This window comes from Anas acuta, chromosome 1 (assembly GCF_963932015.1).
Source record: "Anas acuta chromosome 1, bAnaAcu1.1, whole genome shotgun sequence".
NCBI lineage: Eukaryota > Metazoa > Chordata > Aves > Anseriformes > Anatidae > Anas > Anas acuta.
Genome location: NC_088979.1, coordinates 39149650 through 39168647, shown reverse-complemented (window position 1 = coordinate 39168647; position 18998 = coordinate 39149650). Strand labels below are relative to the sequence as shown.

At 37.9% G+C, this 18998-nt stretch overlaps 1 protein-coding gene across 5 annotated transcripts in view; it reads left to right on the top strand.

Moving 5' to 3' along the window:
• Positions 1-666: 666 nt before the first annotated feature.
• PCDH9 (protocadherin 9) overlaps positions 667-18998 on the top strand; it is a 722486-nt gene continuing 704154 nt past the window's right edge. For all 5 annotated transcript variants that reach the window (XM_068675921.1, XM_068675903.1, XM_068675913.1 and 2 more), the window contains exons 1-2: positions 667-1290; positions 2501-5670. In XM_068675921.1, the coding sequence (XP_068532022.1) occupies positions 2635-5670 (3036 nt within the window). In that variant the 5' untranslated portion in view covers positions 667-1290; positions 2501-2634. The remainder of the gene's footprint in view (positions 1291-2500; positions 5671-18998) is intronic.

Here is an 18998-nt window from a genome sequence, read left to right as displayed (position 1 = left end):
AGCGTGAATTATAGATGAAAAGGCATGTATTAAATATAAAGCCGAAGCACGCTGAGGAGGGCCGGGGCAGGGTGCTTGCTGCGGGCTGCAGGCCGCGGAGGATGCGCGGGGCCAGCAGCGATCCGCGCCACGCCGCAAGCGCTCCCCCCGGGCACAGCGGACCGGGCGCACCCCCCCCTAAAAAAAATAATAATAATTAAAAAAATCATTATTTTTTCCACCCTCTCCCCACGATGCAGCCTCGCTGATGGGGCACCCCACGCCCGCCTCGGCGCCCCCGACCCCCGATGCGCTCCCGCCCCCTTCCCCCCAGAGTGGGGGGGGCTCTCCTCTTTTCTTCGCCCCGCTCCTTCCTCGCCCCGCTTCACCCCGCTTTTTCGCTTCGCCCCGCGGCTCGGCTCGGCTGGGCTCGGCTGAGCTCGGCCCTCCCGAGCCCTCCGCGGGGTGCGGAGGCGCTGTGCTGCCCGGCCGCCCCCGCCGGCCGCCCCCGCGGAGCGACGCGGCCGGCGGCCAATGCCAGGGCCGCGCTCCGGCAGCCACCTCCCCCGCCGCTGTGGGCCAATGCAGTGCGGCGGGAGGGGGGGCTTAGCGCCGCTCACACCCTCCCTCTGGGCTTATTGAGAGTTATATCAAGAATTTCAGTTCAGAGAGAGAGAGAGAGAGAGAGAGAGAGAGGAAAAGAGAGAGGGGAAAGGAGAGAGTGTGCGTGAAAGGGAGAGACAGGGAGGGAGGAGGGAAAAGCGCTGTCGCTTCCTCCCATCGCTGAAGCAATAATCTGCTAGGATTTTTTTTTTTTTTTTTTTTTTTTTTTTTTTTTTTTTTTTTTGTGGGTAACTATCATCACCCCAGAGATAAAGAGGAGGGAGAGAAGCACCGCCAGACCAACTCTGTCATTTCCAGTAAGAAGTTGCAGACTTAACGTAGCTGGCTCTGCTCTGGCGAGAGAGGGATGGAAATTGTGTGCAGTGCAGAGCGGAAAATACCCCCGATCTGAAGAAGTGCACCGGATTTCTGCTTGCTGTTTGTTTGTGCTGTTGCGTGTATGTTAAACACCCGAAGGATCGCCGCTTAATAGAAATGAAACGTGGAGAGGATGACTAACGACAGAACTGTGAATTTGTTCCCTGGAGTTGCTAATTTGCCACCCCGAAGCAACACATATCTCAAGGAGGAAGCGTTTGGCTGCTGCTGATTTCTCCAAAACTGGTGGTTTACCAGATGCATTGTGCTGTATCTGCTGGAACAGATCATTGCTTAGCTGCAGCAGATCGTCAAAGGTAGACAACCAACGTAAGTGCAAAGTTACCCATACACTGTGATGCATTTCATTAAAAGAAATAATAAAAGCCAACATGCAGTGTATTTATCTAGGGAAAGAATCAGTATTTTGAATTCAGTTGGTGTTGGTGGCAAAGGCTCACCTACTCACAGTATCTGCATCCCTACCTGCATCACTCTGCTGGAAGTAATCACGGGCATCAGCTACCGTGCTGCTTAATGCAGATAAGATTAGTGCTTCGGGGCTGCCCACTTCCACCAAACTGTAGGTGCTGGGAGCCTTGCACCCTGATAATTCGCATTTAGCAGAGCATGCAAACGTAAGTCTTTCTGTCGCTTTTTTTTTTTTTTTTTTTTTTAACCTGCATTATTAGTCTGCAGTATTTATGTGTGGCAGCTGCTAATAACATCCTGAAGGGAGATCAGTGTCAATGGGGAAAGGCTGTACCTTTCTTTCTCCTCTCATACTCAGAAGAGATGTTCTCCCCCTCCATCTGTAAACATACTGGCTGCTCCTAAGTTGCATTTGGAATTTCCAGCCCCATGTTTTAGACAGTGTTTTGAAACAAACAAATAAAGTTTAAGGTTATTAAGCAGAAGGAGAAGTATCCAACATCTGGAGGGGAAACGTTGAGCTGAGAGTGTAAGAAACTGTAAGTCCTGATATTGTCTTGTCAGTCAATAGGGATGTGAAGTAGCCAGTGACGACTGCTGCAGCAGCAGCATGTCCGGGTGGTTATTTCCCAGTGCGATAGCAATAGTGGGGGGATGCAAGGCACAAGAAGCAAAGAGAAATCTGGTTAGCAAGAGCTAAAAAAATGCATATGGAAGCAAACAACAAATGACATTCGGCAGCTGCCATAGCAGTTACAATCCAGCAGAAGTATAGGATGATTTTTACTTGCACGAAATGACTGGGTGGAGGAGGGTAGAGGGAGAATGCACGTTACGGATTACACGGTGTGCCAAGAAATTATTCAGAAAGTACGTGTCGAAACTGTAGCTACCCTTAATCCTGCAAGTAGTTATTTCTGTTCTTGCTCTGTGCAAATGCAGCCAATGGGATATTGGTGCATTTGTCTGGAGGGATTGCTTTAAAAGGGAGCAATAGAAAAATGTACTATTGCAAGTGTGTCTTTGCAAAAACAGGTAGTAGCTGGAAATTGTGGATTTGTCATGCCTTAAAAGCCAATAATGCTGTTCTGTATGGTTGTGTTGACAGTGCTGTCTCCAAGTAAGAAATGAGATGTAATGCATCCTGCAGTCCATGCATGCCTCCTCTTGCAAATCGCGCATCATTTCTCTGTGGAAACCTTTAAGTCCTAAGATCCAGGCAAAGAGAATAAAAACATTATCATGGACCTGAGGGATTTTTACCTGTTGGCTGCTTTGACTGCCTGTTTAAGGCTGGATTCTGCTGTAGCTCAAGAACTTATTTACACTATTAGAGAGGAGCTGCCTGAAAACGTCCCCATAGGAAACATACCAAAGGACCTGAACATTTCTCATATCAATGCTGCCACAGGGACCAGTGCCAGCCTTGTCTACAGACTCGTGTCTAAAGCAGGGGATGCCCCTCTGGTCAAAGTGTCCAGTACCACCGGGGAAATCTTTACAACATCTAACAGAATAGACAGAGAAAAACTTTGTGCTGGCGCTTCCTATGCAGAAGAAAATGAGTGCTTCTTTGAACTTGAAGTGGTGATTCTCCCCAATGACTTTTTCAGGTTGATCAAAATAAAAATAATTGTAAAGGATACTAATGACAATGCACCTATGTTTCCATCCCCTGTCATCAATATCTCCATACCAGAAAACACTCTGATCAACAGTCGCTTTCCAATCCCATCAGCAACAGATCCTGATACAGGTTTCAACGGTGTACAGCACTACGAGTTGTTGAATGGACAGAGTGTCTTTGGACTGGATATTGTAGAAACTCCAGAAGGAGAGAAATGGCCTCAACTGATTGTGCAGCAGAACTTGGATAGAGAGCAAAAGGACACATATGTGATGAAAATCAAAGTGGAGGATGGAGGTACCCCACAGAAATCCAGCACAGCTATCCTGCAAGTCACAGTAAGTGATGTCAATGATAACAGGCCAGTTTTTAAAGAGAGTCAAGTAGAGGTCCATATACCAGAAAATGCCCCCGTAGGCACCTCCGTAATTCAGCTTCATGCTACAGATGCAGATATAGGAAGCAATGCAGAAATCAGATATATTTTTGGTGCCCAAGTTGCCCCTGCCACCAAAAGATTTTTTGCTTTAAACAATACCACAGGGCTGATCACAGTTCAGAGGTCCTTAGATCGGGAAGAGACTGCTATTCACAAAGTGACCGTGCTGGCTAGCGATGGTAGCTCTACACCAGCTCGGGCAACCGTTACCATCAATGTCACTGATGTAAATGATAACCCTCCTAACATAGACCTCAGGTACATTATAAGTCCCATCAATGGCACAGTGTACTTATCTGAGAAAGATCCTGTCAATACAAAGATTGCCCTAATTACAGTTTCAGATAAGGACACTGATGTGAATGGCAAAGTGATCTGTTTCATTGAGAGAGAGGTCCCCTTCCACTTGAAGGCAGTTTACGACAACCAGTATTTGTTAGAGACCTCTTCCTTGTTGGACTATGAGGGCACCAAAGAATTCAGCTTTAAAATTGTTGCTTCTGATTCTGGCAAGCCCAGTTTGAACCAGACTGCCCTGGTAAGAGTTAAATTGGAGGATGAAAATGACAACCCTCCGATTTTCAGCCAGCCTGTAATTGAGCTGTCAGTTTCTGAAAACAACCGTCGTGGTCTATACTTAACAACTATTAGTGCCACAGATGAAGACAGTGGGAAAAATGCAGACATTGTTTATCAGCTTGGCCCTAATGCCTCCTTTTTTGATCTGGATCGAAAGACGGGAGTTTTAACAGCCTCCAGAGTTTTTGACAGAGAAGAACAGGAACGATTCATTTTCACTGTTACAGCCCGAGACAATGGCACCCCTCCTTTGCAGAGTCAAGCAGCTGTAATTGTTACTGTATTGGATGAAAATGACAACAGTCCCAAATTTACTCATAATCACTTTCAGTTTTTTGTATCGGAGAACCTACCAAAGTATAGCACTGTGGGAGTGATCACGGTGACTGATGCAGATGCTGGGGAAAATAAAGCGGTGACCCTTTCCATCCTGAATGACAATGAAAACTTTGTGCTGGATCCATTCTCTGGAGTTATAAAATCCAATGTTTCTTTTGATCGAGAACAGCAGAGCTCCTACACCTTTGATGTGAAGGCAGTTGATGGAGGACAACCTCCTCGATCTTCTACAGCAAAAGTAACCATAAATGTAATGGATGTTAATGATAACAGTCCTGTTGTCATTTACCCGCCTTCTAATACTTCTTTCAAGTTAGTGCCACTCTCAGCAATTCCAGGATCAGTGGTAGCAGAAGTGTTTGCTGTAGATATTGACACTGGAATGAATGCCGAACTGAAGTACACAATAGTAAGTGGAAATAACAAGGGTTTGTTTCGGATCGATCCAGTGACAGGTAATATCACTCTGGAAGAAAAACCAACTCCTAGTGATGTGGGGCTGCATCGCTTAGTTGTCAACATAAGTGATTTGGGTTATCCCAAATCCTTGCATACTCTTGTGCTTGTATTTTTGTATGTGAATGATACTGCTGGAAATGCCTCTTACATTTATGACTTGATACGCAGGACTATGGAAACACCTTTGGACCGGAACATAGGGGACAGTAGCCAACCTTACCAAAATGAGGACTATCTCACAATCATGATTGCTATTGTGGCAGGTGCAATGGTTGTTATAGTGGTGATTTTTGTCACGGTTCTTGTTCGCTGCCGGCATGCATCCAGATTCAAAGCTGCACAGAGGAGCAAGCAAGGTGCTGAATGGATGTCTCCCAATCAGGAGAACAAGCAAAACAAGAAAAAGAAAAGAAAGAAAAGGAAATCTCCAAAGAGTTCTCTTTTGAACTTCGTGACCATTGAGGAGTCCAAACCTGATGATGCAGTTCATGAACCTATCAACGGGACAATCAGCCTTCCAGCAGAGCTGGAGGAGCAAAGTATAGGAAGATTTGACTGGGGCACTGCACCACCAACAACCTTTAAGCCTAACAGTCCTGATCTTGCCAAGCATTACAAATCTGCCTCTCCACAGTCTGCTTTTCATCTCAAACCTGACACTCCAGTTTCAGTGAAAAAGCACCATGTGATTCAGGAACTCCCATTGGACAACACCTTTGTTGGTGGTTGTGACACCCTTTCCAAACGCTCTTCCACTAGTTCAGATCACTTCAGTGCCTCAGAGTGCAGTTCCCAAGGAGGCTTCAAGACAAAGGGCCCTTTACACACCAGACAGGTAAACGAGCACTTTTACTGGTCTATAAGTACTGCATACAAGTGCCCGATCAACCAGTATTAAAAGTGCAAGTATATTTATTTTTGGTTTTGTTTCAGTCTAATTTAGCTTAATTATATTATGGGGGAAAAAAAAAAGGAAAAAAGAAACAAAACAAAACAAAAAAAAAATCTCAACCCCTTTAATTTTACTTGGGGTTTAACCACGCATTTGCTAAATGCCTCCAAAACTTTGGGTTTTGAAGAATACTGATTGTTAAAGAACTGCATGTGTCCTTGCATATGCACATACATATGCATAAACAAAGATGGAAAAAAAAAAAAAGACTTTTTTTTTCCTCCCCATTATTTGACTGTCCAAATGTAAAAGTTAATGAAGAAAAAAATCCTCTTTCCCTATATGCTAAATTTCGGACAGAAAGATGTGATTGTTTCAAGATTGAAGGGATATGTACATTTAATTTCAAATTTTGATCTGAGTTGTCTTGAGTTTCTTTTACAGTTCAAGCTTATCTGGAACTTTGTTAAGTTAGTGTTACTAAAAGGTTTTTTTTTTTTTCCGTAACAAAGACAGCTGAATTTCTAAGCTACTTCGTCTGTGAAGCATGTGGTTTGTTGGTAGGATATATTTAAGCCATACAGAAGTCTTCCTCTGTTTTGAGTTCAAATTATTGTGTTGTAATAGATAAAAGTTGGTATCGTATAGACAGTTTGTTGCATATTTTAAAAAATGGCCAAAGCATACTTTCAAAAAGGAATGTGTTCTCTGAATACATTTGAATTATACAGAAAAAAAAGTCAGACCACTGTAAATATTTTCTCATCTTAGTAATGCATAAGTGATCTGTCATAACTCATTTTAAACTGTGAAATACGCCATATGAAGCAGGATTAGGAGGCTGAGAAACTCATATTTCAACCAAATCCAGCATTAGGTTTTTTTAGGTCTAATAATTCCTTGCTAATAAAGATTTAAATGCAACGCTGTCTAATTTATTTTATTGGTGTTCATCTTTTGCCACTAAATTAGAATGTCAATGTAGCCTGTAGATGGCACTAAGGTACTATGTCGTTTAGACTGGCCCGATGCCAGTCCTGCAGTAGGTAGGAAAAGGGGGGAGGGAAGGATCAAGCTGGTACTACAGCCAAAGAACCTTTTATTTAATGATAGTTGCACTGGAGTGGTCAGTAGTTAAGTTCGTGTGTTTGCAAAGCAGCTTTCCTAGTGCTTAGCTTCCACTGCACCAACTTTTTAGGTGTTAGAAATGACGTTCATACACCTGCTGGCATTGTACCCTACAAGTTATGGTGATTTCTTTGTATTTATTAGGGATGTGGATCTTACAGAATCAAGCGAGACACATTTAGGCTTGTCATTGCAAAAAGATTTTGACAGTAGCCAAGTTTAGGCTAAAGTCATTCCCTTGCTGTTGCATTAGCCTTATCTAAGATGAATGTGATGTACCCAGAACTGTGTCTTGACTTTGGGTGTCTATAAGGTGTCACACTAACAAGATACTAAGAATAAAACAAGCACTTCTGAGGCAGTTCTGCTAAAGTCACTACTCTTAGACAACTCATAGCGAGACACGGAAAACATCTTAGAAGATTGTTACAAAAACTTAACCTTTCTAAAGGGCTTTAAATTGCGGTGAACTCACATAGTGTGCAGGCTGCTTTGCTATACAGCACCATAAACAAACTGACAGCATAAATTTAAAAAAATGTTTTAAAAATAAAATAAAGGAAAAAAAAACATAGAAGAGCTCTGCATAATCAGTGGTTACTTGGCTGAAGTTTCCAGATTTTTTTCCCCAGTTTTAGTTACAAAATATAACACAACCAACCCACGCATTCCTTTTCTGTTCAGAGATGTTGTTAATTTAGCTCGAATTAGCTTTCCAAACTCTATTAAGAAACTCAGTCTTAATCCCCCACAGTATCTTGAGGCAGTTAAGATCCAAAATATGATTTACCTGACAGAATATGTAAGCTCTGCACTGTGAAACTGAGTATGAGGAAACAAAGAAGGAAAAAAAAAAAAACAAAAGCAAACAAACAAACAACAAAAAAAAACTACAGGCAATATTTTTAGTTACCTGTATTCATTACATTAAATATATTGGTTTCAGTTTAATAATCAGCCATTATATCTATATTTGTCTTATTTGTCTGTATGGATGTGATTCAAATTCCACTGAAGACTTATTAAATCCCTTCTGAGGTCAGCAAATATTGATGTCATATGATTTTTATCAGTCCCTGTAAAAGCTGTATTATTATGTATAGCTGCAAATATAACTGTTTCTTAGACAGACTATTATCTAAACTGAGTTTATGTATTTTTAGTTCATGGAGGAGGAGATGGTGTTTTTGTTTGTTTGGTTTGTTTTGTTTTGTTTTTTCATGCATGTTGCAGGAAGTAACCTTCTTGTGTCCTTTTAACACTTCTGGCTGGAGGAGTACAGCCAACAATGGTGGTAATCATTAGCAGTCTTGATATTATTCATTATTCTTTCTGTAATTCCTGGGATTAGGTTGCATTTTGGCTAGCATTCATTGGCACTAACACTTTCGTAAGTCTTTCATAGGTCTTTTTGGTTGGTTGTTTTTTTTAGGTGTGTAATAGAGTATGGCCTTTACACAAAGTATTCAGACTTAAAGATAAAAACCTCACTAAATAGTAGTTAATACTAATGTTAAAATATCCAAAAACTTAAAAAAAAAATCCTTCATGAAGAGATACCTAGTTCTCTGCCACTGTACTGTTTTCTTAAGGTTTAAAATAATTATTTTCTCTGTGTCTTATGTTACAAGTTGTAATAAGTTACCTATATTTTGATTTTATTTATGTGGTTTGGAAATGGTATGGGAATCGTTAAGATGGGGAAAGATGACATATGGGATTAGTATATGTCTAAGAAATACTGGTGTCCTAGGTTTTTATTTAAATTTTCTTTCAGTCCAAGCGAAATACACATGCAGTGTATCTTGCAGATGGATAAATTAAAACTCATAGAGAGCTGAGACCCAAGTCCACACTTGGACTTTTTTCAAGCAAAATCCCATTACTTTTAATGGGAGCTGGGCCCTAGAAGTCCATTAGAACAGGGGCCTAAGTCAGAAAGCTTTTAGAATTCAGAAATAGATTGTTCAATACAAACTTCTTGGTATTTTTTTGCTGGGCAATTTCTGTGCAATTGTCAATAAATTTAGAGGAAATTCTGTGGTTGTCTTCACATATCACTTTGAATTGCACAGGTTGATGTTTCGGAAATATCCAGTATAAAAACCAAAGCCTTCTTCAAGTGCCTATATTGCAGTAAACCTGGTGGATGCTCTGAAAAGAGCATTTTTGAATACTTGAACTTGGGATTGTTCTAAATGCTAATTCACATAATTAGGAGTGTGGAAAGGATGTTACACACCACCAGCTCATATAGCTAAGCTTCCAAAATCAGTGTTATGACTCATAACGAATGCTTAAATCTATGCAGGCTTCTCAATCAGTGTTCTTTTCAGAATTTGATTGAACTTTAAAATGCACTTCAAATTAGTAAGTCACTACACCAAACAGCTACATAGAAATACAGAAGAAGACAACATGTATTCTTCGTTGTGAAAGACCTTTTATAAAAAGCAAATAAACAGATAAAAACCTCTTATTCAATGTCACTAGGTTAACAACAGATTAAATAACAAAAGAAATCATGGGCAATTTACCATGGTTATCCAAGTTTTAAATTATAATAACTTCATTTAATCAGATTTGAAGTACAGCAGTGTCAAATAACACAGGTTTTGACCAAAACCTTCAGTGTGCATTCTTAAGGAAACAACCTTTAGGCATGTGCTTAACTTTCATTTAAAGTAGTGGGACTGAAGCAGATCCTTAAAGTCCAAATTATTTCAAACGCTGTTTTCAAGAAGACAGCTATAAGCACATTCAAAGTGTTGTTCTGTATCAAGATGATGATTTATAAATTCTGGAAATGTGCACAGTTCTTGTAGTTTCGGGAAAGCTAAATGTATATAACACTGTGTTTTTGTTTTTGTTTTTGTTTTGTTTTGTTTTTCTGTGATCTGATGGCAGAAATTTAGGATTTGGGGCTTCACTGACACATAAAATGAATTCCATACTAAGGTATATTTTTAATCATACAGTTGATAACATAAGGTCTATGGAGCTTGCTTTACTCCTTTTTTAGTCAATAGACTTTTTGCCTAATCAAGGAAGCCAGACTCACACTGATCAGTCCAGATCACAAGCTTTCTGTGGCAAATGCAGCTGATATTATCTTACTCTGAAGTATTTGAATTTGTAACTTTGGGGTTTATATAATATTAAAAACAGAAAAAAAAAAAAACTTAAAACATTAGTGATTCTATTTTCATATACTGAGAGTGACAATTTCAAGGTGCATAAGATGATGGAAATTTGCATTGTAACAGCAGTGCAGAATTTACATCACTTGCAAATATTAAAATTCTGTAACCATAGCATTCCATAATTCTGTACATGGTATTATTTTTATTGGCCCTGTTTTACTACTCAGTAGAAAAAAAGAATACAATTCCATTGTTTCTTTTCCTTTCCCTGCTTAATTTCTGTATGTATTAGCATGGATTAGTCTTGTGTGAGGACTAGTCACCTGGAAAAATGTCTGCATGTAAAATTTCATTGCTTTGAGTTCTATATATTTATATATCTATATCTATACTAAAATATTAGAAATGTTGAAAGTGTGCAGTGTATTTTTTCTATCCTTGTATAACTGAAAAATAGGTTAACAGATTTTGCTCAACTGTCTAAAGAAATTCATTTTTCAACTGAGACCAAGCATGGAAAATTTTAGCTGAAAAGAAGAATTTTTCAGAAAGTTAAGAGCATGTGAAAACTCTGGGTTATAATGGAAATCTGAACATAACCTTAAGCTATAATACCATTTTCAATAGTGACAGTAGAAATGCTAAACTAGAGTAGGGAACATTTTGTGTATACAGATACAGACAGCAAAAGCTTAGCAAGCTTCCTTGTTCTTTAAATGTTTCCAATGCAAAAGTATTTTATCAGAACTGCTAGAGTCTCATCTGTCCTGAATGTGCAAAACCAAAGTTTCATAAATGCTAATAAATTTATGGCACATGTGGAACAGTGAATTGGATCCTGAGAGTTTAATACTATTGGAATTCTGTGATAATGTTCTTTTGTGTATAGGAACAAGGAAGAATCCTTATAGTTTCCATTTCAGATTTTCACTTCCAAAGAATCTATTCTCCTAGCACAGCAAAACCGTATCAGCCGCAGTTTATTGACAGCAATTTTATTGTAGCTTGAGGCTTACAGTAAGCTGTTTATTGCTGTTCCCTAACTCAGTTGACGGCAATTGGGGAATTAATTTTCTTGCCCCTGATGTGCTTTCTTGGGTATAAACAACAGATGTTAAAGATATGAAAACTGTGACCCATTTACATGCAGCAACTCTTTATGGGCACAGCCTACCTGTCTGAAGTGCAAGTTTCAAATCCTAAGTAAGATTCCTTCATCAGTTCTAGGATTCTTACTTTGGCAATACAACTTTTCATCTGTATGTATTCTGTACAAGGGGAAATAAATAATACCTAATGGACCAATCCTCATCTAGGCAAATTCCGTTCAACAGCAGCTGAGTTCAAGTTTCATTTATTTCAGGAGGTGCTGTATCTTCTTACTCTAGGATTTAATTGCACCTAACATACAGAATATGACTGACCAAGTGGACATACCATGTACTGAAAGATCTAACAGGTGATACCATAATTTTTGGTGTCATTTCCCCTGCAAAATATTATGGTGGAAACTCAGAAGTTTCCTCAATGGCTACCAAAGAAGAACCATCTGACACACACTCTGTAATGTCCATATCTTTGCTGAAGGAAGAGAGAAACACAAAATCACACAATACTTTCTTTTTGTTTTATTACTGCTTTGACTTGACAGCCTGTGGTGGAATGCATGTGAAATGATTTATCCCAGTAGACTGATGTAAGCATTTAATTTGTTCATTTCTGATTTACCTGTGATAACATTCCGTTCACTGAGAAAAGATTTCCCAGGCTGTAGATAAGAAATGAATGGATGCTATCATATTTTACTGAATTGCGGGGCATCTACTCTTTGTTTCTTTTGCTGTCTTTTAGCAAAACATTTGCAATATAAGGGGCTTTAGTGTCTTACCTGACTGAGATTTTAAGTGCTTGTCTTGACACAAAATGCATATTATCTTAACAGGTCCTTTATAATTAAAATATCATATAAAATGGTTCCTTTTAGTATAGCTGAAATAATTTCATTGTGATGGATTGTGTTTTAGTGAGCTATAAACTCTCTGTGGAAATAAAAATAGTCATTACTGATATAAGACACCTTAAACTGGTATTACAACACTGTTGTTTTGGTTGTGCAGTCATGAAAATAAATTATCAAATAAATCAAATTCAATTATTTTGCATAGCAACATGTTTATCGTCACACAAAACCATGCGCTGATTATTTCTAGGACCTAAGGATTCAAGGAAGCATTTGGCCTACTCCAATTTTGATATCAATTTCATGCTGGTCTTACTAGAAAAATCTGGACTTTCAAATCTTTCTCATTTTTTTTTTCAAAATTTCTCAGTTTTGAGTTTAATGAGTACCATGAATTGTGTGTGATAATACTAAGGAAGCTGGTTCAAAATCTTAATTTTTAGTCACATTGAGGTGTCTAAATTGTACCAGTCTCAAAAGCTGTGCTTTTTTTTGTTATTATTATTTTTATTATTATTGTTTCTTTTGCAGCAAGTGAGTTGGGGGTGGGTGATTTGTTTTAAAGTTTTAGCATGGGTTCTTTTGCATCTTCTATTGCACAAAGAGGGAAAATTGAGTAATTTAATATTTACCAGGAAAACACTGAGAGCTGGCTGCAGCTGATGTGTAATTTCTGTAGTTTCCTACAAGATAATGTTGTAGTTTTACCATTTCTTTTATGAAATGCCACAAAAACTTTTTTTGGGGGGTACGCATCTTGATGTTATTACTTGAAAGTTGTTTTTGCATATGCGCAGTTCTTGCTATAAAGAGACACTTTTTAGAGTAACAGTTCAACATTTGAAACTAAGTCCAGACTGGAGTAAATCTGCTGATTTATGCCATGTGCATCTCTTTCTGATGTTATCTACTTTATAAAAGCAATAGGATGACACTAAGATAATATTTTCAAAATCTGAAAAAAAAAAAAAAAGTGCAATGAAGTGGGACTCAAGTGAATTAAAAATCATTTTATTTTGAGCTGAATTTGATTAAATGTGGAGGATCAGCTATTGGATTTTCTTCCTTTCTTTGTTTCCTGCCCTACATTTGTAGGAACAAGATTTAGGTAGCCCTTTAAAACAACTCCCACTGCCCCCCCAAAAAACATTAATTAGATATTCTTTCTGGCTGATTGCTGGAAGACAATAATTATCAATGTTGATCTGTAAAATGCTCAGTAGCCTCAAATTGATATTCGTCCATTCTCCTTCATTCTTTCTAGCCAAAGTAAGTGTGAGATACTACTCTGAGTCTGAATTTAGCAGAATATTCTTAGTACCTCATAGGCTTTCATGTGTTACAAATAATGCGATTGGTTTTCTTAATTGTTAAAAATCTGTGTACAATATTTTCTATAAAATGAGCTACTTTAGTCTATGTCATATAGCTTTTAGTACACCAAAAAATCTAAGATGAAGTCCATGTTTCAGTTGGGAATGATACTCCCCACTCTTATAGCTTCTTGTTTATTGGTATATAGCATCTTTTAAATACCTAAACCTGATTAATGCGAATTTCTGTCTCAAAATCTGTGCTCCTTCAAAGCACATAAGGTACAGTGGCAATTGTGTTTCTGAGGGGAAGACATCTCTAGGACATATGCTTTTATGTATGACATATATAAGAGGTTATTATAGGGAATTTTCACTTAGATTCCTGAAGAGAAATAAAAGATTTGATACTGACCTTCATGGTGGAATACTTCAACCACTGAAGTTTATGTGAGTCTTTGTTTTCCCCTACCTTGTTACTACTACCTTGTAACTACAAGGTTAACACCTTGTTTTAACAGAAATAGGTCCGGGAGATACAGAAAAGGGTGTAGATCTGTGAGTTTTAATTATAGTGAACACCTCCTTGATGTGTAAAATAAGGTCTAGAGCCTGAAGGAGAGTGATATTGAGCCCCTGTTTTGGGGAGCTTTTCACTCAGTGTGCTAGTTTTTCTGAATACGGTTGTTACGCCAATCCCTCTCCTTGCAGCCTGTAATGAATATATCTGAACAGGTGCCCAAGTTCTGATTATGGATCTAGCCTAATTTCTGCAAATTATGTTCACAAAAAATGAGCATCTTCCTTTGTATAATTTTCAACACTGTACTTAGCTGGTAGCACCTGTGCACACAGTATCTGGTTTTGTTTCTGTTGACATTATGGTGGAATTCATTTTGTGTAATTTCTAATTGCATGTCAAATCTGGGTTCACAATTTACTCCATCATTAAAGAAAATATGCTAGTTTAAGCTGGTTGTGGAAACTGATGGATACAGTTGGATGAGATGTATCACAACAGTGAAGACTGTGGTGCAGTGAAAAGTATGATCCAGTATGATCTGTACTTTTCATTTTATCAGTATCGAGTAGGATCCACTCCAGTTTTCTCACTGAAATCAAGAGAAGGGCTTTAAGGGTAAGTATTTCTATAGGTAAAGATATAATCTGAATAGCGTATATGTCCACAAAAAAGTATAGTATGCACAGTTACTTACCTTTGGGAATGTCTTCTTTAGAATACAAAAGGTTCCAGAATCAACAGAAACATCCTTTTTATTAAATTGTTATCAAGCCATTTGCACAGCTGACTATTTTGGGAAGATGGTACAGTGAAACTCAAGAGGTTTTTTTTTATATTTTTTTTTTGTGGTCGTTTGTTTTGTTTAGGTTCAGTTTTTGGTGTGTGCTGAGTATTTCTGTTTTTTTTGTTTTGTTTTGTTTTTCCTGAGTGCTACACGCTCCTTGATACCTCATTCTGTGAATGTGAGCAAAGAAAAAGGAAGGTGCAAGCTATCTCTAGAAGCTGTATCTACCCTCTGTTATAACTGGCCATTCACATTACACTGTAAAAATGCTTCTTCTACCTCTTTTAGGTATGTGACTATAGCAGTATGAATTTTCAGTCACTTGTCACATTGTTTCACTTTCGCCATTTCAAAAATACTGGTCAAAATACCAGTGTTATATACTAGTATTATCAGTAAGAGAATTTGAAATTGCCTTCAGTTTGTGACAACAGTACACTGAAATCATACTGAAGCCTGCAGCATCCAGAGCAGCAGGAGGTAGACTATGCACCAATAGTAAAACTGTAAAACTATGGGAGTAAAGCTCCCATATTTTTAACAACTGCCAGATAAATAAAAAAAAATAAATGAAATCTGCATCTGTATAAGGACAGTAAACCTTGCCTGTTGAAATTTAATCTCTACTGTGTACAGGAGATGGACTTTCCTATTTGAGATTTCATCAGTTTCATTTCAGAAAGCTGTTATATCTGTCAAACATTTCAGTTTGAAATGAACGTCTGATTTTTTTTTCCTTTGTGTGCTGCAAGAGCACCTGGTTGTCAATCAGCAGAAATACAAAATGAGACAAGATAGATGATCCACTACCATGATTGGCATTTTATTTTTATTTTACAAGTCCTTTTTTCTTTCTCAAACTGCGATGACTTAAAAATGGCAAAGCATGTCTATGCTGTGAAAATACAAGAGAAACATGGATGTAGCAAAGGGAACCCATCCTTGGTTTGCCCTGTTCCTGTTTGTTTTGACTACCGATAGCCATTCTTCTGAGCATTGGTACAGAACAGGTGGGCAACTACAGGAAACTGTAGTTGACTAGTGTGATAAATTGTGTGAATGGTACACAGTCTTGTGAATGAGATTTAAACATGCTTTATGAGTGATTTTTAAATACTTACTTTTGCTTTTCTTTGTTTTTGCTATAGAATTAATACATTGCCACAAACCTCATGCAGTCCATAGTATTTAACTGACAGAGCAAGACAACTTCTGGATGAGCTCTGTAGGCTTTCAGAGTGCCTCCAGGCAAAGCAGCAATCCAGGACTTTGAGCAAGTAATTTAAATCTCATGACAGTTTTGTTTTTAATTTGCTTCCCTGATTACAAATCAGAATGTTTGTTTCTTAATGCAGTTTTTCAAACTCTGGCCTAATAAATTGTGAAAATGGTGTGCACTTTTCAAAAGTGTTAAAAAAATTGATGTATTGCTTAGATTCTGTGATGTATCTATTGATAGCATCCCTGCTGAGCATTGCTGAATTGCACTATTCCTCTGCTTTCTTAAAAGCTAGACTTTGGCCTTCTTCTGTGTGTTAGCAATTAAGAAGTATTCTAATCTGTCACGGAGTACCAAGAAACTAATGGCTTGTGGAGTATTTTAGTCTTTAAGCTTCTACTGCAAGTAATATGAAAAATAGCGTCATTTGGGTGATGCTTAAATACCTCACATTCTTCTATGAGATATCATTGCTGTCCTTTCTTATTCCTCTTTTTAATCTCCTCTTTCATTCTCTGAGCATACTTATTTTTGTAAAACATATGTATGCAAATATAAGAAATCTGATACTTTCCTTCCTTCTATCAGCAGAGAATCAATGCATTTTGTATACAATCTGTTCGAACACATCCACCTTGTAACCGCATGTTCTAGTAGGTAACGGCTAATAATGAACTAACTGACTTCATTAGTATATGAAGATCTTATCTGGAATTATATCTGGATAGAAGCATGATATGGGAAGTAAAACACTTTCTAAACTAGCTAGGTACTTGCTTTGACATGTTCCAGTATATTTAAGAGAATCCAATTAGAATGAATTACAGTTATTAATACAAATCTGAAAAGAAAATTAAGTCCTGAAATATGTAACATAAATTTTCTCTCTGTGGCTTGCTTGGTTTCATACTGAATTTATATTTCAAAACTGAGCTGAAAGATTGGCAGAGTAGAAACTAGGGCTTAACTTCGTAACTGGATTTGCAGAGATGTTAGCTGTGACAACTCCTGGTTGTAACCGGAACAGAGAAAGTAAACAAATGTATCCTTAAGTTGCATGGCAAAACATGAAATGGCTTTAATTTAGTGGACTTGTGTAACTAAAAGAATGTACAGGATGAGCAGAGATTGCAAGCTTTTTAGTGTTATGCACATGCCTTATAGTACTGACCAAATTTGATTCACTTGTAATTGATATTGTGTAGGCGTATGCATCATGGAGGAGTGAAACTTGTTTTGTATGGTGTAATGAATTGTAGGATTCATTTTTTCCTACAGAGCAGTAACTGTCTGTATTGTCAGCAAAAATACACAAACAAAATCCTCTGTATCTAACCTACAACTGCTAGAGTAATGTGCAATATTGTAGTACCAGTTAGCCTGCTGGGTATCACCAGTTATTTTTGTATACATCCTGTATCTGTCATAGTTAAAACAAGCAGACAAAATAACTGTTTAATATGTTTTTCTTGCTTGCATTTTTTTAGAAAATTCTTCATACTTTTCTCACAGATGGTATAATGCATTCACAATTTGTAATAGGTGTGGTATCTCACTGAGACTTATGATAGAAAATTGATTCTGAAAACAACAGCAAAAATGTAAATCACAAAGCAGAACACTGGAGATTGCAATTCAGTAAGTGGGTAGTGTTTCTTGAATTCAGCAATTTGAAAGGGAGATTGGGGTGAGAGATGAAAACATTTATGTATTTTTACATTTCAAAATGGTTAAAAGCTGTGTGGATGTCTGGACTTGCAGGAAAACTTAGCCTTTTAATAAGAAAGCTGGCAGTGCTGGTGTGATAATAAAGAATGCCACTGATCCTTGAGTCTGCTTGTTTAAAGCAGCATGCTGAGCACTTTTCAGCAGAGCAGTTTCATACAGTGCCTACTAAGACATTTCATAGATAGTTCAGATCAACTGCAGACAAAGTACTTCTTATTGCCAGTTATGATTTTTATCTGTCATTAGTCACAGAAATTAATCCTGATTTCAGAACTTTCCTTCTCTAGATCAGTGGAGACCACGCTGAAAAACATTTTGCATTCACCATCTCACAACTGTTATTTTTAACACTTACATGTCCAATGTCAGATATAAGCCTAACCTGTGAAGTTGAAGCCTATTATTTAAGTTAATTTCAGCAAGTCTCTAGCTACTGAAGAACATTATATCCTATTTCTTGCAATATTCAGTAAAGATACTTGGGGGTCAGAGGGCTCTGCACTTTGTGCTGTTGTTTGCTACTATCCATGAAATTTGGAGTCTGGTGGGGATGTTGTGATAGCACCTTCAATTAAAAGTCATAGGCAACAAGCATAACAGAGGGAAGGCTTAAGACTGCTTAACATTTTGCAATTTCTTCAACTAGAGTAAAACCAGCATGAGAATAAATTGACTATGTTAGCTTAATTGTGATCTTCACCTAAGAGACCATGAGACCTCAGACCTAGCAGAAAACCCCAGCTGAAATGTCGAGGGGCTTTTTTGTTTTAAGATTGCTTGAATTTATCATATTTGCTTTAGAAAACAGCAACACAGTTCTACTCCAGTTTTAGACTTAAGCTTTGGTTGCCTGTCTTGGGTTTTCATTACTTTTACATGTATACAGTTGCACAGATAATGAGAAACCTGCAAAACCTGCATATCACTGCATGTAACATTGCTCTGCAACTATTTACCACCTCATTAGTTTTTTCAATAGCAAAGATAAGTTAGCATTCTGTCATGAAATTTGAACAGCCACCACATCCAGCTGAAGCTTATAAGCCAAGGCATAATAACTTTCACAAACTGCATTAACTCTTGCAGAAGAAGATGCAATCTTGTAAATACAATCTTGTAAAAAAAAAAAAAAAAGTGACTTTTTTATATCTACGTAGCCAATTTGTTTGACACTTTCTCCAGTAAATTTTTCTTCTCTCTGAAATCTTTTAAAATACAAAGGGAGGAATTAGGTTTTGCATCAGTCTGCACAACTCAATTGACTGAGATAAAATTGATCTCATTTACATTTGGACTATGCTGTACACTCATTGCTCTTAAAAGGTGATGTGCCTTTTTCTTATTTCTGTTAAGGCTCTATCTTCACTGCAGAACAGGTGTGTTTTACATCAAGATTGTTGTGAGGTAGCTGTCTAAATCTAAAATCCATGTGGAGAAATGAAGCAGGTGTTTTGTAACTTGACGTAGCTGATC